Source organism: Zonotrichia leucophrys, chromosome 12 (assembly GCF_028769735.1).
Source record: "Zonotrichia leucophrys gambelii isolate GWCS_2022_RI chromosome 12, RI_Zleu_2.0, whole genome shotgun sequence".
Lineage (NCBI taxonomy): Eukaryota > Metazoa > Chordata > Aves > Passeriformes > Passerellidae > Zonotrichia > Zonotrichia leucophrys.
In genome coordinates, this window is record NC_088182.1 from 13,216,101 (window position 1) to 13,239,586 (window position 23,486).

General features: G+C 36.5%; 1 protein-coding gene across 4 annotated transcripts in view; it reads right to left on the reverse strand.

Moving 5' to 3' along the window:
* Positions 1–23,486, reverse strand: part of CACNA2D3 (calcium voltage-gated channel auxiliary subunit alpha2delta 3) — a 454,430-nt gene that overhangs the window by 187,922 nt on the left and 243,022 nt on the right. For all 4 annotated transcript variants that reach the window (XM_064723753.1, XM_064723751.1, XM_064723749.1 and 1 more), the window contains 5 exons: positions 22,286–22,417; positions 20,846–20,906; positions 20,609–20,759; positions 14,466–14,540; positions 3,650–3,739 (listed from right to left, as the gene is read on the reverse strand). In XM_064723753.1, the coding sequence (XP_064579823.1) occupies positions 3,650–3,739; positions 14,466–14,540; positions 20,609–20,759; positions 20,846–20,906; positions 22,286–22,417 (509 nt within the window). The remainder of the gene's footprint in view (positions 1–3,649; positions 3,740–14,465; positions 14,541–20,608; positions 20,760–20,845; positions 20,907–22,285; positions 22,418–23,486) is intronic.

The window sequence follows — 23,486 nt, forward strand, 5'->3', positions numbered from 1 at the left end:
AAAGGAAACAACCATTAGGAACTGCACATTCCTGTTACATGAAGACAGGATCACACGTGGATTTTGTCACATCTCTAGCATCCTTAGAAGAAGTCAAAAAATATTCAGGCTGAAAACATTTTATCATAGATTTTATGTTCTTGGTGAATTGAAAAATAAGAAACATACATAAATGTAGCACTACCCAAAATTAAAATGGCATTCCCCTGGTTTTGATAGATGAGTGTTGATACATCCATAAGGTTTGCTTTGATTTAAATATCATTTTAGAAGAACAGGTTACACAAAAAGAAGTAATGAATGGTGATTTTTCTGAGAAGCACAGGAGATACACAACTCCTGAGAGACATCTGACTATTCATATGGCATTCATTCATATTCACTCAGGATTACATTCCATATGCTATTTTCCTTTAAATATTTATCTGGGAGAACCCAGTTCATATTTATATACTCTGAGATTCTCCTATTACCAAAATGAATACATGTAAGTAATTCAGGGTGCTGAAGTGCAGTACTTGAGCACAGGTACTCAGACAGAAATCTGCAATCCTCTGGCATAAGCAAAGGAAGCTTCATCCTTATACAAATGGGATTTTCCCCTGTCAAAGAACAAACACATGGTCATATTATGAGCTTTGATCTCTTCATTCTGGTGCTCTGATTATGAATCCATGTGTCTCCATTTGCTTTGGTTGCAGAATAAATTCTTATTGTTCTGTGCATTACATATTTGAGGTACTTTGGTGAAACATCCATCTTTTAGCACAAAAAATGCGCCAAGTTTTAAAATTATTTGATTTTTAATTTCTCTGTGTGAACACTTAAAAAATCTATGAAAATATCAATAAATGGGATATTACAATTACTTCCTTGTAGTTTTCATGTACATTATCACATCTGAGGTCAGGCAAGGCCTCATCCTATCACCCTACTCTTGATGCTGAGAAAGCCAAGTAAGAATTACCTTGTCCCACCTCCCCAGCCTTGCTGTGCCCCAGAACAGGGTGGTCCCATTTAAAAAGCAGTACCTGTGTTCATAGGTGAATTACCTGGCAGGGACTCTGACTGCTTCTGCAGTCACGAAAAATTATTCAGAGTATTCTGGTTTGATTTTAACTACCAACAGCTCTGTCTTTTAAGCTTTCCACAGTGTGTTTTCCCTTACATATTCACTGTTTTCATATTCTGTTTGCCCTTACATATTACTGTTTTCCAAACTCTAAAACCCACTTTTTCTAAAAATTTCTCCTAAAAATTTCATCGTTGTAGAAATGCCTGCAGTAGAAAAGGGTGGGTGCTGGGTTCCATAAGTCCTCTGTCTTTTCTGCCTTCACATTTCTGTGTCTGGGTGATCATACCCACATTCAACAGCCATTTCCATCACCTGCATCTCTCCTCAGGATCAGCTTCCTTTTCATCCAGCAGAAACGTCAGCAAACAGGACCAGAAACACTCTGCCTAAAAGGGCAGCTAGTGTGGATTTACAGGGTCAGCTGTATTGTCATCACTGCCTCTGTGTAATTTGCAAGGCAGTCACTCAAAATTGTCCCATCATGACAGGATTTCCAGTCTCAACCAGAACCAGAATTATTAAAGTGGGATTCCTTCATGATCTTACAGAGGTTATTTTCACATAAAGGTGAAGTTACTTTTTCCAGGGATACCTTCCTCACATGGAAGATATATTTTAAAAGTGACAAGGTATCTGAAAAGAGAAATTAATGAAGGGGAAGTGCCTTTGTACATTTATTTTAAAACACCACTCTGTATGCATCTGCATTATTCTACACTGTTATCTGAATATTTTGAAGAATGAGATTAAATTCAAATACTTTGATGAGTAATATCTTCTCATATTTGTCTAAAACTTTTAATTTTATTGAATAGCAAGAGTGATGAAAGTGTTTTCCATAATAATAACAATGACAAGGGGCTTATGATGAACTACAATTAACTCAGTGATTCATCAGTTAGCAGCAAAAATTTCAATGCATCCTGACATTTACAGCAGTTGGTTGTGATTAACAGTCTTTGAAATGTCACAGAATTTTATTTAATTGGTTATGATTTTTTTAAAGGTAATCACTTCAAAGAGCACATTTGTCACCAAAAGAGATAATTGCAGTTGTCACATGACATAGTAGGTGTCTAACTACTGTACCAAGCACTTCTGTATTCTTCCTCTCTACAATGTGCACTGCATAAATTGACAATTGGAAAGAATTTGGAAGTGGATTTTTAAACGTGCTTTTCAAAGGTATCAGTGGCAAACATCTTCAAGTCTTGACAACCACAGCAAATATTGAAAGGTAATTGCAAGGCAAAATTGACTGAGTTTAATTAGTGTAACCCCTGAACCATTTTAAAACCCAACAAGAGTCTTTATAGACTATTTGTGTAACACAAAGCTTTCTCTATTTTTTTTTCCTTTACTACACCACCACCCACTCCTTCCCCCTCCCCATTCACCCACTTTCATTTATTTTTTTAATGAAGAAAAGACATCCTTAGCTAACCTATAATTCAGATAGGCTTCTGGCACATAAAGGTCACATCCTACAGACAAAGTGGAAAATGGTTTTCTGTATTCTGCTAAGGGGAGATTTAGCTTTTCCTCTGGCCTAGGTGGCTTTAATTGAATCTCCCAGAGACAATGCAGATATACCTGTATAAAATGGAAAATATTTTTATGCTGGCATTTCTGGAAGTTTACATGCAAAAAGGATTGAACCTATCTGAAACTTTATTTGAAAGTATAAATAGAAGCAATAAATAGAGCACCTTGAAGAGATCTGAGCATACCTGTAGCAGAATCCATCATGATCTTACAGACCTCTCATCATGGGTGCAGTTCAGCACATGGGATGTCAGATCCCTTTAGTCTCAGGGCTATCAGATTATCTAATGAGATTTTTATACCACATTGATCATTATAACTCCAGTTACCTCACAGATTTTAAACCAAAGCAAAACACATCTTGTTTCAGTTCTTCACTTCTGCAATGTGATTTTTTTTTTCAGTTTACATGATTTGGAGGACCAGCACAGAACATCTCTTGCACTGAGGCATTCATACTGTTTTTCTGGTTCCCAGGACTCTATTTGGTGCCTACAATTCTTAATAAAACCTCTACAAACAGCCCACAGTGTCCTTACTTCATGCACCTTTTCCCATTGTCGTTTTTGGCATGCACCACACGAAGGCATTAGTTCCACACTGTCTAACTGAACACATGAGCAGTGGGTGGAAGAAGATACTCCTTTTTTCATTTTAAGATTTTATGCCTGGAAAAGAATCAATCAATATTGCCCTTCAAGATGAATACACAGGAATTAGAACCATTAATTAATCTAGGATCACACAGCATAAAGGCAGGCACACTTGTCAAACTTTTTTTGAGAATATTTGGGTTTGAGCTCTTATTTCCAAGGAACATCCTTCAATCAAAAGACATTTTGCTATTTAGTTTAGACGACTTTTTTTCATCTTCCAGCAGACTAACACACTTCAGTATTTTTCCCACAAAATACATTATTATACTTGAGAAAACTTTTTAAAACATTTTCAGGAATATAAACTCAGTTGAAAAAAGGGAAAACAAGAAGGAGGTGAAAAACAAAAAGAATCTGAAAAGCATCAACTTACTTCATTGAGCATGTTGAAAGCTTCATTTAAAGCAATGTCCAGCATTCCAATTCCTTTTGCAAAAAGTTTGTCAAGGTGTTCCCTGAAATGCTGAAACATGAACAGGAAGGTTTTATTTGCCAGGATGTTTTTACAGTAGACTTGTTGATGATGAAGGATTTCTGAATACTTTAGACCAACTTCTTAGGCTTAAATGACCACATACACTAATTAACAAAATAATTCCCAGTTAATCTTTTCTGACTCTTCAAATAACACTAAACTATGTTTAATAATGCAAAGGCATCACAGTTTTCCTATATTTTTGGCTACTTATTCAATCCAATAATTTTGGGGGTTTTTTTTGTGTTTTTATTTAAAGATCATCTTCATATTTTCTTTTCAATCTGTATAGTAATTTTATGTAATTTATAACGATTTTCCCTGCAGGTTTTTGGAATGTGATAGTTAATAAAAATTATTTTTTCTAACAATTAGCTTTGAGAGTACACACCTCTAAAAGATGATGCATTCTAATCATTAAGTCATTGTAGATTCTAATCATTAGATCATTGAAGTATAAATGGAGTTTATCACTCAATATTAATATTAGACTCATTAAAAACTGTTCTACACAAGAAGACAACACAATTAATTTGTAAGAAGAAAATGAAGCCCTGTGTGGTGGGAAACAGCAGGGGAGGCAATGTTGTTGTGAAGTGCTATTTCAGTGTTTACAACTGGCTAAAAAGTACAAAAGAACTGCTAAACAGAAAAGGCCATTTCAACCCAAATAGTAGAGAAAAAATGTCAGGGCAAGACATATGCCACTGTAATATTAGTTTAAAGAAAAAAAATATATGATTTCAGAATGACATAAAAAACACCTTAATTCCACTTTCAGTAACTTTCAGAAACCAAACAGATCTCAAAAAGCAGGAGTCCCTTGCTCTTAATGAGCCAAAAAGCATACTTGAACTTTACAACTTAAAAAGCTGTTTTTAGTAATAAACTGGTTTACCTCAGTCTCTTTTTGCTGTCATTTTGGAGCCCTTGTTTGACTGGGGGATCTGTCCAACTGTGTGCACAAACATTCCTGGGCAACTGTATGCTTAATTCCCATGTGCAAATACCAGAATGTGCAATATCTAATTGCAGACTCATATACCTAATTGACATGCATAATCTTGGTAATTCTGAATGCAAAATAGGCACACAATTATGACAATCAGACATTGATGTCTGATTACAAAATTGCAGGGTCAGAGCTGCACAGACGTTGAGTGAGGAAGCACAGAAGTGTTCAGCTGGGGAGGTGATCACCCAGAAGGGTCTCAAAGACATGGGCTGAGGAGAATGAGGACACAAATCCACATGTGCAGGTAAGTCAGGATGAGATCCTCCAGAACTTAAATGAGAATAAACCCAGGATGGTTTTAATGTCCTCCATATTCTGTGTGTCATGGGACAGTCACACAGAACATTAAAATCACACCACTGGTGTATATGGCTTTGGTATAAATGAACAAGAGGACAGATTCATAACCAATTATCATGATTGAAGCTGGAATTTCTCTTATCATGAGGTTGTTGAAAACATCTTTTGGTGCACCCTAGTGTGTTCCCCTTTTCTAGCCTTACAGTTAAATGAACAACTGCAGGGATTTGGGATCATACTTGGTTAGATGATCACATTAAATTTTCATTCTTTGGGGATTAGGTAAAATTGGCTCTCAAAATATGATAGCAACTTGCATTTTTGTTACTTTTTAGCTTCCTACTTTTGATTTACTAGGACTTAAGAGTTAATGAATTCAAATAAATAAATTTAAGCAATTTATTTCAGCAAATCTGTACTTGGGAGTTGACACATATTCAGAGCCCTTTTCATGATTCAGAATACAGGCAAAGTTAGGGAGGTAAAGGGGGCAATCTGAACACAGGCAAGAATTTGATTTTCCTTTCCCAATTCCAGGTCATTGCTAGAAATTAAAAAAACTCTTCTGAGATGAAGACCAGAAACTGAATTTTTCCTTCATGGCAGAAGCTGTCAAATTTGTAGCCAAAATGAGACACTGATTTATCTAGCCCATACAAAGCCTGAAGAATTATTTGCTTATTTGGTGGCAATTCTCAGGAAATTGTAAGGCAACTCCTTTTTCTGGTCTCTTATCTTAGAGGCTGCTGTAATGGCCTCACAATGTTTATTGAGATTAGAAAAGCCGACTGGTATCTATGATCACAAGAAGATGATGAATTTTTACATTCTGGAAGGAGAGGGAAAGCGATCACCCTCCAAGCAAACAGAGTCCAGTGTCTGCACAACCATGGGGGAAATTATTTGGCTTCCATTAAAATAATATAAGAATACTCCACAATCTTCAAAGCTTTATCCTTTCCAAACAGGAATAAAAGGAAAAGAGCAAACTACAGCCATCTTCATTTGACATCTGAAAACATGAAACAAACACATCTGAAAGCAGGTGATGGCACATTAACACAGAGAACTGAGTTCTCCAGTTCCAGGTAGGGCTGTGACAACCAGCCCATCTCAGACACACAGAAAAAAGTACAGAAGATGCCATCTGAGCAATCCCAAAGGCCCAGCATTCCTGTTCACTGTAGCCAACATTTGCACAATTATACCAACGGGTTTTATTTCCCCAGCACCATGACAGACTGTTACAGCAGAGAGCTCGGCTCACCTTTTCATTGGCACACAGATTAGACCTCACAGGTTGCTTTAATGCATTTTAACATGAGAACACTGCCTCAAGCCTCACACAGAGATACATCATTCAGTGAGTTAAGCTTGCTATGATCTACCTCCCCTGGAAGTCCTGGAAACTTGTTTGCCTTTATATTATCTCTCTCTGGCACTGACAAACTGGAAGGAAACCAATAGAGAGTTTACTCTCATAAACTGACCAAATCAAGTCCCCATCTCTACTCTTCACACTTATCTAGAAAAAAATAATGCATTTTTAAAATTAATTTTATTTATTTTTGGGCTTCAGAATTATTTTATTGTGTTTAATTTTTATTACAACACCCAAAGCTTTAATTTCATTCTTGTTAAGCCAATATTCTGCACAGGAGTCCAAGTACCTTGCATAAATATTTTATTAGAGCCTACTTATGTTTACCAAAAACAAGGTATTACTTATGATGAGTGGGAATACCCAAATTAGATTGGGTACAGGACCATGGATTCAAGCCAATGAATAAAGCATTTTCCACTGACTCCAAAAAGGAACAGCTCACAACTAATATATGCACAGAGGTTACACAGTTCCACTGGAAAAGCATGATATTTGCTATTAACTGTCTGACAAGGCTGAGCTTCCTACACAAAAGCATTATTAATGGCTTCAGCATTCCTCCAGGTTTCTTTGTCAGCTTTACTAAAGTCTTTGCTACTTGTAGAATTACTCCCCATGCCTATCCACACATGCTGTAACTCCACATGGCCCTGGGACATACTTGGCAAGGATTTATCAGATTTGTGAAGATGGACTGCATCAGCACACAAACAAGAAAGAAAAACCAGTCAGAAGGCCTGTGTGAGGTGGGAGAGTGATGTTCACCTGTGTCACAGGGAGGTTTACCCACATGCACTGACAGGTAAATGTGTAAAATGCATTTAGGCACCAGCCCATTCCAAACCCTTGGTCAGGGCAGTTACAGCTTACCTGAGTAAAGATTATCCAACTCCTTCTGTTTCCTAACACGCTGTGTTGGAAAAGAAGGGGCTTTTTTGGGAAAATCTAATCATAAAAACAATGCTGAATGAAGAGCTCAAGATTCAATACACTCAGATTAAACCAAATTCTTCTTAAGTAAATTAGTTACTGCAATAGGAAACGTCAGACCAAATTTCAGTGGTCAGGGGCCTAATGAAAGTTTTGAGAGACTATAACAGCTTTTCAGTTTTAAAATAAGAGTAGACTTCAGTAAGACTTTACTATTTTGGGGATTTTTAACAGCTAAGCAATGCAGTTGATCCTTTTTTTTTTTTTTTTTGGAGATCTGACAGAGATGGATAGATAAATACGCAAAAGTAATTTGCTTAAATAAAATTCAATATGCAAAATTTGTATTTACCAACCTCTTATTGGCAATTTCACTCAGCTTCTTTGCTGAATCAGTCTTCTGGTTATTTAATTTCTGCTAATTGCGTAGAAAAATAAAAGCTTTTTGGAAGTTATACATTACATCTGTCTATTTCTGTCATTCGAATTTACACTGGGGTAAGTTCTTGATTTAGTTTGGAGTTACTGTGCCTATCTGTGCATCTAGAAGATGATATATTTCATCTGGAAACATTTACAGAGAAATGTCCTCAACCCATATATAGTACATTAAAAAAACATATAAAAGAGGAATGTATATTGTCATATTGTTACTTTAAATCTGAAGTTACATTAAATCAGATTGTCATCCGATTCCTTTGGGGTAGGTAAATTGTAACATGGAGTTTCTCAAAGATGAAAACCTCTTGGCCCAAGAAAACTAGTATTAAAATAGGCAGTTCCACATGTTTGCAATTTGTGGAGAAAGTGCAGACGGTGACAGAATAGTGTCTGAACTATTTCCCACTCTTTTTTAAATTTGTGTATAGCAAATTGATACACTTCAAGGTAGCAGCTGTTTAACACTGATGCCAAATTATAAAATAGTCTGGTAAAATTCAAATATACCTTGCATATTTTATATTACCAAACCACATTTAGGGTCACAGATTAATTTCAACCTCAGTTATGCTACCCAGTGTAATTACAGATTTAATTTTTGTGATAAACGAAACTTAAAGCAAGTTCTGCAAATTAGGGATAGCTTACAATTTCCACATATCTAAATTGAACTGTAGCTTTGTGCCAACAAAAAATTTATGACAATTGCTAGGCTGTGAAAACTTCTAGCAATAAGTGGAGACAGAGTGACACCTGCCATATCACCTGACATTATAATTATTCCAAAAACATATTACTGCATTTTCCCATTGTAAAATGAAAGTTGAAACACTATCTTTGAAGAATAATAGAACTGGGATCCCTGTGTGTTTCTTAGGGAAACTGGTGGCAAATACATAAACACTACTCACATAACTGTCATATCAAAACGCAAACATATTTCAAGTTGTAACTTTGTCTTTTACAAATACATGAAGCAAACTCCATTCAGTAAGGCTTCCGAAAATAAAAATGCCTTCTGAAGTGTACCTGAAAAAAATTCCAGGTTGCTCTTAAAGCTGCATACAACAAGCAGTTACAGAATCAGCAGTTTTGCAGAAAAGTAATAGAACAACCTGCTCAAAACCTGGGGAAGTTTCTAAACAGATTATACAAATTATACTAGCATCACCTCCTTGGAGGTTGTTGCCAGCAGTAAGAAAAATTAAAGTTAAATGAAGATTTACTACTCAAATCTGTGTTACTTGGCTGTTCTTTGAGCTGGCAGGGAAGAGGTCTAGATGCTTAAACCCTTACTTCTTTCAAAGTATCTTCACACTTTCTCAAAGAAAAGCACATTACATGCTGGAGATTCAGGGCTGAAAACGTTTTTCTCCAACCTTTGTTCTTTTCCCATCACAAAAATGCACAGGTGTGTTAAACGTTAAAATTCTTAATGGTAATAAATGCATGTGATGTCCCTCAAAAGTCTACTGTAATACAGAAGACATTTATTAATGCTTTAAGAAAGGAGTGGTCTTGATCAAGTAACCCTGTGGATTAGGCTTGTTCAAAAAACATTCCTGCTTTTGCTACCCCAATCACTATGAAATTTGTACCAGTCTTCAAAACATTCATCTAGCCAGGCTGAACATTACAAAGGTAAAAGTACTGATGCTGTATTATTGCAAAGGTAAAAGTACTGATGCTATATTTTCTTTTCTGACTGCTCCCTTTACTTAACAAAACAATGCAGGATCAAGAATCTCAGGCTAACTTGAGCTCCATTATCATATAAATTAAGAAGTCTAACTTTTCACCCCTTACTGATATAGCTGTGAGAAGAAAGTTCAGTTCAGATATTCCAGTTGAGTCTTAACTCTTAAGTAGAGATGTAAATGGACTAAAGACTGCATATTCTAGAGGAAAAGAATGCTTCATCAATAATAATTAGGATGTCATGCAGAGAGAAATGCAGCTTCCTTCCTCTGTGTGCACTTGGTACAGATTTACTCCAATGTCAGGTATATGTTCTTACCTGAAAGACAGAGAAAAATTGAAGGAAGGAGGTGGAACTGAAGTTGGCTTTGTAATATCTTCCCTGGTGCTTGCAACAGGAAGCTAAAATCCATTACTGAAGGGAAAATATCACCAGAGTGGACATAAGAGATTTACAATGCTTTAAATGCTTTTTCATTCTTTAATGAGAGTGGATTTTTTTTCTTTAAGGTAAGTTTTCCCTTACTGCTGTGGTCCAGAAAATAATGTTAAGTGTTCTAGAGCCAATGTGTGGAATGAACACTGTGTCTCCATCCCAGAAAGAGAAGAGGTGGGGAGGGGATCAAGAGTGACAGTGTTTCATGAGAAAATGTATAAACCAGACAGATTTTTTTTTTTCTTTACTAAGACTAATTGAATTTTCTGAAAGCTGGGCTCTGTGGAAGCCTGTTACATTCCTGAAAATTATGGGTAAGAGTTCCTGCAACCCACCCCTGAATGTGAAGGAGCATGTTTATTTGCTATCCCTAATCCACTGAATGTTCAGCACCAACACCACTAAGGAGGAGCACTCATTTCCCAGGCTGCTCTAAGGCCTGAGCTTGAGGCCCTTTGCTGCAGCCTACAAACAAATCCTTCCATTCCCTGGAGATGCTCCCAAGGTCAGGTTTTCCCTGGCCAGGCTGGGGATGGAGCAGAAGAGGCTCTGGCTGCAGCCCAAAGCCAGGATCCTCTCACGCCTGGGCCTTGGGCAGCCAAGGCTGTGCTGGGAAGGGCTTGGCAGGAGCAGGGCTGGTTTTTGTGCTGGCACCACAGAACCTTCCAGAAGGAGCAAACTCCACATTCAGTCCTCCCTAAAAAGGAGGATTTGCTCTCGCCCCACAACCAGCCCTGGCCCGGCTGCTCCAAGTCAGAATAATTTAATTTATTCTGCTGAGAACCTGGTTTGCCCTTCAGCTCTCCACAAATGAAGTGCCAGTGATAAGGACAGCAATTCTTCTGGAGTCTGTTTCTTTGTTTTGTTGAGAGATTAAACAAGATTCAAAGAACACCATTCAGCATCTTTAAGTGACATCCTCAGAGTGGAAAGATTCCATCTGAAAACATCTGAGCCTTGGAGGAAGACAGCAAAGTAGTTCTTCAATAAATAGTTTCAAGACAAGTATAGACTGGGGTACTGATCCTGTGAGAGCAATTTTTATTTGGAGTTATTGAGACAGCTGCCTCCCTCGTGAGATTAAAAGCTCCAAACATCTCAGAGTAATTTCTTATCTCTGCTTCTAAGAACTCTCTGTATTTGGTACAAGTGGTGTCAGATGAACCTGGCAAGATGCAGTTAGCAAGAACTGGGGTGTGCATCCATGTTTGTCACAAAGGGGGTTTTCTTCCTTAAGGGTCATTAAATTATATTTAATGTATTAATTACATTTCATGTTTTATGTATTTCATTAAAAACAAAAAAAAAAAACAATTCAAGTTTATTCAGCATAAGCTAATAGTTTGGTAAAACTATTTGGGTCCATGCATGTTTCCAGCTACAGTGCTGCATTAAGTGATATGTGTCTTAAGAGAGGTCAGGACTATGGATAGTAACACAAAAGTTGAATAGTAACATAAAAGTGAACTGTTAAAAATTCGATCCCTGCAATCATCAGCATCATACATCTCCTCTTCCCACATAAAAGAAAACTGTAGCAATATGAAATACCATTACAGCAAATTTTAATTGTTTCCATCTCAAGTTATCATTTGAGAATAGATATTTGCCAGCTAAAGAAAAATTGTTCTGACTTTTTGAAAATACTCGTATTTCTTTTGGTGCTAGTAAAGTTTATACTAACAGATGTGATCATCATTGCACCCATTCAATTGAGAAGAATATTTGACATAAAAATGAAGGATAGAAAGTTCTGAACCAAATATATAGCTATATTTTCAGACTTAGACTGGAATTTAAAAAAAAAATCAGGCAGATGTAGACATATTTAAACTGAAACAATAGATTATATCAAAACATTGCCTGTCAATCTCCTGCTCTACTTTGCCAGTACAGAAACATGTTCACATGCTGATAATGACTGCTTGGAAAAGCTACAAAACACAGTGTTTGCCTTGATATTTTTCTTGGGTTTTTCATCATTTAATAAACAAAAGAAAAGAAAGAGTTGTTATTATTATTACCAGTGAACTTGCAAAGGAGTATTTACCTTGTAAGACTGGTTGAGAAAGTGTAATTTTATCTACTTTTTCTATGATAATTCAATGGACCAATGGCAATTACACCCAAGGAAAAAAAAAGAACCCAAAAAACCCTACAGAAGTAGTCTGGTGTATCTGTGAGACTCATAGAAATAAAAGTTATAACCCAAACAGTTGAATACTTTTGATGAGTTCCAAAACACAGCTAAATAACTCTGATAGCTCTGGACCACTTTTGGAATGTGCACATGAACAACATGTGAGGACATCTTGTTTCTATGGGCCTGACCAAAGAGCTCTGAATTCAAGAGAAACTTCTCCAGTTAATTCAGTGAGTTCTTGATGAGGCCCCCAGGTAAATTTGCTGTGTCACTACAGTCAAATCACACAGTATCACATCTTAGAACAGTATCAGATATTTCAGAAAGCTGTTTTTAACTGGGTTCAGGAGCATGATAACTGAATTACTCATGTAGGATTGAGTGGCTGCCCACCTCCTTGGACAATCTCTGCTTTGTACTCTGAGCTATACTGGGAACAACAGAACTTCTGTGCCTTACAGTGTTTAGGAAAATGAATTTTTAACTTCATTACAGTGTCTAGAAAAATGATATAAGAACATACAAGGTCACGTGTAAGAAAGAAATGAATATTGGCAAAGCGATGGTATACACAAATGCACCCAACTATTACATGCTACCTATCTCAGGGTTTTTATTTTAGCTTTGGCCTTTCAAGGAGAGAACAAGAACTACCTTAGAAATATAACCAGCTAGAAAAAATTTCATATTTAAGTATGTCCCCAAATCTTGCATATATTATACAGTTTATATAGACAAAGGACAAAGTTATTCTCAAAATAAATAAATAATTTCTCTAATCAGAAATTATATCAACATTTACTCTGAAAAACAAAATATGAACTTTTACTTAGTTATTTTGAAAAATTGAGCTCTGTTCCTAAAATCTGGGCATCATCTGGGTGGCATAAAAGCTTTTTGATCAATTAAGTTAAAATAAATCTGATATTAAATAACATATGGGTATGGGGTAATCTGCATTTTGATCAGTTGCAGAATGATGGAAAGGTTAACTGGGATTAATTCCAGACAGGACATCTGGGCAATACATTTGAATCTTTAGGTCTGCATCTAGAACTTGCACAGATTTCATGTGGCTCATTTGATGTACCCACAATAAAGTGCTCATTTAGAAAACTGCATCACAATTCACAAATGAGAGACTTCAACATTAAATTATTAACAATTCATGCCCACATAGCAACCAAATGATATTTAGATATCTACAATGGTAAATATCAAATACATAAAAGGAGAAGCCCATGAAGAATAAATTCTGTAGGACATAGATAAAGTGCAAGCAACTCTTGGGAGTAACACAATGGAGTAAAGATCAGCATGACAACATCAAAAATCATTTTGTCTTGGTAAACATAAGGAGACCCAGGACTGACACACTCCAAAGGGTGTTTTCAGAGCTGTGTTCTCTAATTCCTGTAACCGATCAGTGACAACCTGAGCACAAGTGAAGTACAGCACTGGGTGTTGAGCAGAATTCAGTGTTGAGCTGAAACTTTTCTGTTCCCTTTCTTTTAGTGAAAATATAAACTACACAAAGAAAGATTATAACTGCCCCAACCATAGGTCAGGCTCAGGACAGAAGGACAAACCACTCTGAGACAGGAAGCCTTAGCAAGGAAGAAGCTGTATAATTAGAGACATGGCTCATTTTAACAGGCCTTTCACTCTACAAGAATCACAGGGCTTTTCAACCATCGTATTTCATAATTTCACATGGCATAAACAATTTTACCTCAGCTCCCAACATTGCCTGCACAGAACCACTGAAGAAAACTGTCAGGGAATAAACTAAACTTCAAGCTACAGATTCATACTGCAATCTCTCTTCAAATAAAATTTGCACTGCAGTCACCATAATGGGTTTTTTCCCCTAAAAGTTCTAGCAAAATGAAACTAATCTGAACATTTTCACACAACATTCTTGAATGAATACATTATTACATTAACAGACCTATTTGGAATGTTAAATTATTTTATTCTTACAGTATTACATTTGTTTGGAGGTTTTGCTTCAACTTTAGTGTTACTTTGAGTTAAGAATGCAATCTCTTCCTCAGTAATTTTTGTGAAAAGAATGATAGTTCAATTTAAAGTGGCTGAAATATTTTACTTAAAATAATTACCAAACTTTATTAACAGTATATTCTCAGTGACTCCTGCAATTTCTCATTAGGTTTATTCAACCAAATTGACTAGGAGATTATTTCTTTCTTTCTGTGGAGTCACAAAAAACTCTTTGAAATGGCATGAGCAGAATAATTAATAAATTTTCATAATGGAATGCATTGTAGTAGGAAAAGATCATTATAGCACATTGTCACCCACTGCATCCCAGTTCTCCAGTGTTTTGTTACTTTCATTTCTTACCTCTTTGTTGGCTCTGTCTGCTTGAACTAATGTTCCATTCAGACATGGCTCTACATAGTGGAGTTCTTCATTATACTACAGAGGGAAATACAAAGTATGATGAAAAATTTAATTAAAAGCTTGGAAGATACAAGTCAATTTAATGACTTAGAACTACAGTGAATGAAATATGCGCAGAAAGCAAGAACAAAAGGATTTTGTTAATTTTAAAAAACTGGCTGAGGTATTTCTTTTCCTTTTACATGATTCTTAATTTTCAGAGGTTTATACTTCTAAAGGAGCATTGAATGGATGACAAAACTCAGGTGGACTTAAGGGTACTATATACACTAGTTGGCAAAAATATCCCTCAAATTGAAATCTGGATAATATTAAGAGATCATGTTTGCTACATCACAAACTGAGCTCATAATTAACTCATAATTCTTTTCTAGATATAAGAAAATCCTGAAAAATATTTATGGCGCTGTCTAACATTTTAAAAGGTTAATACTGGAATAACTACACCAAAAAAATCTGTAAATTGAATCAGTCCTATAAATGACTGACAATTTTCAAAATTTCAGTCAAGCAGAGATGTTTATTATACACGAGGTCATGAATATGTGATGGATCTTGAAGGAATTATCTGGTTTTCTTACAAGGGGTAGGGAAGCTACATAGCCTAGTCCTACATCCAGAAGCATCCTAAGCATGAAAAAAATAAATGAAAACTCATCTGCAGTCAGTAGAACTTGTAATGAACGATTAATTGAAATTTGAACTTGTTTCAGTCTTTTAAACCTTTCAACACAGGTCAAATTAATAAAGCAGTACCCCCAACAAAAAGTTTTCTACTTAGAGCCTTAACTGAATTCCTTCTCCTGCTAATTTCATCTCCTTTAGAAGTAGATAAATTTATAAGTTATCAGAGATCAAACTGTAAGGACTTTGCATCTAGACTTTAGGTGGTTTCATCCTTTCATAAAGGATTAAGTGAATCAGAACATCCACAGTAAACAGCACAAAAACAATCAGGGAAAACATTTCATTAGATTAATGTGAGCATTTCCTCCCTTCTTCCTCCACCTCAGTGGGAATAAAGAGAGCCCTCTAATGACTGACTGGTAACAAAAAGCTGCTTGGGCAGGGGTCCCTGTTCACTGAATTCTCACTGTCCCTGTCACTGTGAATTCTCACTGTCTCTGTCACTGTGAATTCTCACTGTCCCTGTCACTGTGAATTCTCACTGTCTCTCTCTGCCTGTAGCTCCAGATTTGCTCCACTCCCTTCAGCTTAACACCACTGCTCTCCACAGCTCAGACCTGGAACCTGCTCCCCTTGGGACACCTGTCGTCACCAGTCACTCCAGCAGTGCTCTGCTCACCACATCCATCACCAGCAATTGCTCCTGCACAGGGAAGAGTATTTAATGTGAACTGCATGGAGGCACTGTGCCAGCCTCTGTCCTCAGCTATAAGGGAATATAAACCCAGAGTAACTTGCTGTTGCTGGATATACAGATGATTTATATCAGCATCAGCATAGGAACTGGTTACACAGAAACAAGCAAAAAATACTTTAATGATATATACATATAATTTCTGCAGCAGATTTGCATGCTTCCTACTTGTTTTATTGCCATCAATGTTATTTCAATGTGTGAGAGTGTATGGACTTTCTGTTGTTCCATAGGTAATACAAAGTACAAGGCAAAGGCTTCTAGAACAGTTCAGGGTCACTGAGAGTGTCCCATGTGCATCTCAGCCTCATAACAGTTTATTGATCTGATAAATGATGTACTTTCCCCTGTAGTTTCTCTCTTCAGACTGCTTGCCAGTCTATCTCCTGAGGGTCATTGCAAAATAATAATGCCAAATCTACACAGCATCTCTTATTATAGTCCAAAGTCAAGACCATACTCCATTCTATTGTAAAAAATAAGATCCTGAAAATCTGTGACACTCTGGTACACAAGCCCCTACTCCCAAGTTTTTTCTGGTCATACACAGGTTTTTCTCAATATGTTCTTTAATCAAGATACTTTTCAGTTCAGCCTGTTCTTAGTTTTGTCTCTATAGCTGTCATTGGAAACTACAAGAGCATACATATTTATCTTTATATCATACCAGGCACAGTGTCTGCAAGTGGCCAACGCTCCTGATCTGATTCACAACTGCTGACTTCCCCAGCAGTGCCCAGTACAGATGTCTTGTTAATTTACCTCAGTGAAAGCCTGCATTTGGCTTTTCAAGAATTCTTGCATCATGGTGTTTTCTCACATTTCCCAGTGTTACACACCCCAGTGCTCCGTGCCCTGGCATGTGACATATTTGCACATGACAGCAGTAGCTGGGAGAGCTGATACCTGCACAATAGCCTGGAATAGCCTGGGTTTTGCTGAGGGAAGGGAGGTAAAAATTAATTACCTTCCTTTCTGAGCTCCTCTTCAAAAACCCTGGGTTACTCTTGTAATTTTAACATGTAATTACACTGATATTTACTATTTTATTTATGTTGTTATAGTTATCTGTCTTATTGCTTCACATTATTTTGTCCCTCTTACTTCTGTGCACAATAGCATAAAAATGTAAGCAGGCTAAAATGTGGACTAAGAGAAACCATATAATTATTTAGAGAGCTGTGGGCCTACATTCTATAATAAGATACTATTCATATTCTAAAAATTATATATATATATATATTATTTTAGCACACCTACACAAGTGGTATACATCTTCCTTAGCATTTTCCATATTTCTTCTCTGTCACATTTAAACTGCCTGGCACAAGGTCCACAGAAATAAATTAAATTTCCATTTTGTTGTGCAAGAATACAGATAAAAAATTCACATTATATTAAAGTATATTCAGCTATCTAATTCAGCCCAGCCTAAGAAGCCAGTCCAGAAAAGGAACCAAAGGAATTGGTGTTTCCATAGTTTACTGTGCCAAACAAGTGGCACACAAGCACAGGCCACTGCTTGGAAACTTCTTATGGAGGTGCATTTTTGCTGCCTCTCTTTGTCAGCCAGCTCACACATCAGAATCTGATTATTTAGGCAGGCTGAAAAGTAAATTTATCCATGGTCTCTTCTGTAGAAAAAAAAAAAAAAAAAAAAAAAGAGAGACTATTTATATTGGAAAATTCTACATATTAATACTGGGAGCTATACTACTGTGCTTTGAATTAAAAACTACTTTTATTCTAATCAATTTTGCTAAAAGGGTGTGTCCAAAGCAGTAAAGTTAATTTAACATTCTTGGCTCAGTTAATATTTTGCTAATTCCGTGTAGAGTTTGTATAAAAGCATTTTTAAAATTTCAGCATTTGACAAAATTAGTACTCGTTTTATGATAATGTTGTCAATTTAATGCTTGACTTGGAATTATACTTCAAAGTGAATTGGAAAAACATGCCTTTTCTGTTGTTGCTGCAGATATCTCTGTTCATGCACCAGTGAACTGACCTTAAATTTTAACATAGGCAGCACAAAACCGCTCTCGTATTTCAATAATTTTTTCTGCAATTCAATCATCTAGTCCATCAATTTCAGATGGATATTGCAACAACCTACCCATGAAAGCTAAAATGATCTTTAACATTATCCTTTTCTGTTTATTTTCTGGAAAGACCTGCAGTGAATCCTGCTTTCTGATATATGTATACATTTATATCTATCTATATGTATGCAGAAATACATGCAAGTATTCATTCTGTTAATCACTGTGCTTAATAAAGCCATCCTGACAGTCATGGTCATTCAAGTTCAAAATTTTGCTTTATATAGTGAGTACAGAATTTGTCCAGATTTCCCACACTAATAAAGCTCTTATTCCACCTCAGATTTTGGGCTGGGGAGAGAGCGAGGTGCTTGGAGATTTGTCTGAGACTTCCACATGCCCAGGATGTCACAGAGCACCAATTTGGAGTGGCCTCCCAGAGAGGTCAGCCTGAGCAAGGCTCAGCTGTGTGAAGGTTCAGTCTCCACCATCAGGGCACAGCAGATCCATTTCTGCACACACTGCACAGCTGGACAGCTCTGGAGACAGAGGGGATCTGCTGGTACAGAGTGGATTTCTTGGACTGACATATGTGTGTCCTACCTTCAAATGAAACTGCTGTCACATCAGCAGGCTGTGCCTGAATTACAAAGAGCAAGATACAATCTCACTCAAACATTTGTTGTAGATAAAAGCTGTATGGGATTTTCAGGGCTTTCACACCAAGCAGCCTCTTGTGTGGGCTTTGTTGTCTCGTGTTTTAATCACTGGAACATCTCGGTTCTTGACAAATTTCATTTGCCCTGCTGGCACTTGGTCAAAGCAATGCCTCGGAAGCAATTTCTGCAGATAACATAAATCCCAGTGGCTGGCTCTGCTGTGTCCCCTCACTGTCTCACACAGCACATTTTGAAAGCAGTTCATGGTTCAGCCCAGCCTACCTGTGCCATTCCTCATTTAAAGGCCCACTCCCTCCACAGCACATCTCTCTTGCTAGTTTGTTCTATTTTCAAGCAATTTTTTTGGTTTTTACACAGTTATTTATTTGCCTTGTGAGACAGCAAGAGGAAGCTCAGCCAGGGGAGGTTTAGATTATATTAGGAAAGGATTTTTCACCCAGAGGGTGGTTCAAGAGTGGAGAATAGGCTCCCTAGGGGAATGGTCACAGCAGCAAGCCTGGCAGAGTCCAAGGAATGTTTGGACAATGCTCTCAGGCTCATGGTGACATTCTTGGGGTGTCCTGTGCAGGGCCAGGAGTTGGACATGATGAGGCTGATGGGTCCCTTCTAACTCAGCATATTCCATGATTCCATGACTTAGTGCAAAACTCCCTACAAACTCTTCCTGCAGAACCCCAAGGCAAGGACAGCTCTTTACCCCCTCACCAGCCAACCAACTTTTCTTTTTTCTTCCTACATAATTCACAGTGACTGTTACAACTACTGAGAAACACAGATCATACACCAAAAAATAGCTGGTCAGGCATCTTAGTAATTACTCTAGCTGAAACATTCTTTTAACTTACAGAAATTATTTAGATTGCAGTTAATCACATTTTTTTAAAGGACAGTAAATCTTTTTTTGATATAGTATGTAATTATATCTTTATACAACATGAGTTTCTGCTAATTATGCAATTATCATGCAAAGAGATTAATATGACAGTCTGAACTGCTGGCTGTGTGTTAAAAATACAGTATATGTACATATACTTCATGCACATATACTTCATTTTCTGTACAATTTCAATGATTTACACTTGTGTCTCTGGGGTCATTTAATTTAGTACACAAAGGACTTGTGCAAGAAAACAAAAAGGCCAAAATCTTCCTTATATTTAAGAAGTTGAAGACATTTACAAATTGGAGAAAACCCCTTTTTACAAAGTATTAGCAAGACACTATCAGCAAACAAAAATTTATGTAACAACCAATTTCTCCTCCCTTCCCTCCCCTGCAAATCATAGTTCTGATGTCAGTTTTGGATTTGTTGAAGTCATCCTTACCCACAAGATTAATCCCATTACTCTTAAGTACAGTAAAACCAGCCTCTTGTCACAGCTTTGAGAATTGTACCTGTACCATGGAAAACTCACTTTTACACAAGAGGAACTACTGAAGATCTGATTTCTCACTGCTGGTAAACACCAGCAGCCATCTACACAACTTACCCAGACACACATTTCAGACCAGAACATGAACATTGGGAGTTATGCTGGTATTTCATCATGCCATGCAAGTCTTAGAAAAAGCTAAAATCTGAATCCATTAATTGTTACATTTTACCCATTTTGCACCTTACTGCAGAAGCTGAGGGGGAAAAGCAGGGGGGAAGGCAGACACACCCTGAAATAAAAGTTAAGGTAATATACAAAGTTTAAACAAACTAAAAAAATAGATACAACTATTCTTCGCAACCCCAGACTGAAGGCTACTTCTTTGAGGGGTTTCAGATTGCAAGTCACAGACAAACAGCCCAAATCTCTGACAGTTAAAGAATCTCATACTGAAAAAACAAATGTTTCTGTCCAGTGGGTTCAGATGTCAGCCATCACCTGTCTGCAACATTTTTCAAGTGGCTTGAGTGAAGTAAAACATGACAGATGGCAAGAAATGATGGAAGAAAAATAGTTTAAAAAAAAATAATCCTGAGACACTCACAGCAATTATATTGAAGAAGTCATCATCTCCAAGGGTATCCAAAATGGATGAAACTGTCTGTTTGGCAATAGTCAGGCGAAGCCCTTTCATACTGCCACTGACATCCACTAAAATTACCACATCTTTTGGAGAAGTTGCTGCCTGGATGTACCTGAGGTGAAAGACAAAACTTCTTTTAAATACTGAACTTTTCATCATTTCAAATTTCTTAAACACTGGCAGTCATCAATTGCCTACCACTTTCTGTTTCTGCAGTCAAATGCAATCACTCCATTCTCATCAGGTTCCCATTTAATTCCTGTTTAAAAAAAAAAAAAAAAAAAAGGATAAAATATTAAATTAAATTTTCACAGTACCTGTGGAAAATGTATCTGTGGTATTGGGGCTAAGTGGCAGTTAATGGAGTTTCATACTTTAATCTAACAGGCAGTGTCATCATAACATAGGAAATACTGTGGGGAAGAAAAGTTCCTAAAATTGGGCAACCAGAAATATTTTTTTTTTCTCACTCCTTTTTAGCCTACTATATATTGAAAGCTCTTCAGGTCTACAATGTTCATTGCACTATTTTCACAAAATTCTTGCCATTCTTGGTATTTGGTGCTGGCAAGCTTTATCACATCTTGCCAAGTCCTTTCCAGACCTTGAGCAGTTCTGACTCATGGCTGGCTGCAGGAGCTGTCCTTACACCACCTGCTTCACTCACAGGTCATACTCTGAATTTTCACTCACATCACTGTGAAGAGGTAACAGCTCCTGGTTGTGGGTCAGAAGGAATATGATAAAAAAAAATCTCCAAGGAAAAATAAATGCCAGGGGAACTCTTCCTGCTTTTTACACTCATTTTCTAGCACAAAACAAGAAATAGCCTTGGAAATAAGGACTTATATTTGAAATATCATGGAGCTTGGGAGCTGAAATATAATCTAAAACTAGCACAGATATAGTAGCCATTACTCTCAGCCACTTTCAGACATACAGGCTTATAGTGAACTTGCTTAAACTCAAGACTTAAACATGGGTTGCTAAACCACATTAGCCAAAGGAACAATACCCACTACGAGCCTGATTCAAAGTTACAGAAGCTGAGAATCAGTTTATTTAACCTCATAGTTTGTTATAATGTGGTAAATTTTGTATAGGACTACACATAAAACTTAATAGCAACAATGTAAGTTTTAACCTATTTCTATAGAAATAATACAAGTGATGTGATTGCATTTTATTACAACTGGTGTGAAAATAAACTTTCAAACAAGTTTTTAAATTTTTTTAATGTAAATCTGCCAGTTTAAGTGGAATTTTAAAAATAAAACAAATAATGATGAAGTCTTCCTGTGTGCATTGATAGAGCAGAGAATTCAAGCTTAGTACTATATGAAGGTTCTAATCCTTTTGCTCTCCTTCTCACAGCCTCTTTAGAAGTTATTTTTCACATGTCTGTATATTTTATCTAAATAGAAATTTTTATGAGTACATGAGTTATCATGAGGGTTTCACCTCCAAATATAAATTGGTAGAAAAAACTCAAAAATTTCAAGATTTTGATTGGAAATCTTTCTGAAAACTAGATGAAGTAAAATCAAACCTGCAAGTATTGGCAGTCAGAATTTGTGACAATACTCAATGCAGCCATGGAATTCTTTATTGTATTTTAAGGACTTCTCTTCTTCCTACCTGGATATTGCCTGAAAAATCCTTTTGCACTTCCAAAGTACTGCCAGATGAGAGAAGGGTCACGATCAAAGTTATCAACAAACACCTTATTTAAAGATTCTGACCAATAAACTCCATTTACAATGGCTGGATCTGGAAAAAAAAAATAAAGAACACACACAAAGAAAAGTGATTTTTTGATAAGTAGAATCCCATAAACTCTACCATCTTCAGCTTATTCAATACCCAAAAGTCCATTGACTTAAAACTGTTGCAAAACTGTTTTAGTTTCCTTTGTCAAATAAGTGATCCAAAATAAATAATTCACTTAAAGAACAGGACAGAGAAACCTGGTACTATTTTTTAGATTAGTTAAAATTGCTCTTTAGAGCATCTATCTTGAACCACCACCTTGCTTGTTGTGGAGAACATAAATAACTCCATCTAATATAGATTATTTACTCATTGTACCTTCCCTAAATGCATGGAATGTCTCATTGTAACACTTTATTTTTTAAAACATTACATTTCGTTATGTTTGAAAGTTTTCATGTTGGAACAGAAAGTGAAATACCTTTTACTTTGCCCTTGAATATGCATAAAAACACATCTCATTACAAATACCACAAGTTGTTATTTGGAAAACACTGAACCCACATTCCACAACAATTACCCAATTAGTTTTTATTTCCATAGAAAGAGAACTACAAAGCAAATACTTGATGCTGAAACCGTTCTGTTTAAGACATCCCCATCCATCAATCCCTAAGACCCCAGGCTGCTCAAGTGTGTCTTGAAGCTGCAGATTTGGTTCAATAGTGGGAAATGAGAAATCAATGAACCTGTCTTAGAAAGTTAGTGGATTTCAAACTGTGAATTTTGAAAGGTGAGAAACAATTAAGATACAGGATATTCCCAGTTCAATCTTATGTGAAGTCAACAGAATATAAAGGAAAAAAGCAGAACTGAAATCACAGATGCATTATTTAATTTTCAAAAGTGTGCATACATGAATACACAGTAACATTTGCTCAAGTATTTGAAATAAAGCAGCCATTAGCTTGCAAAATAATGTCACTGTACTGATTTCAGAAGACTGCTTCAAATGTGATTTTAATGGAGTGGAAAAAAGGCAAATTGTTATCTTCCCCTGCATTCATCAAGAAAAAACAGCAGAAAAATTGAAATGTCTTAGCCACACAACTTTGCATGCTGCTTTCAC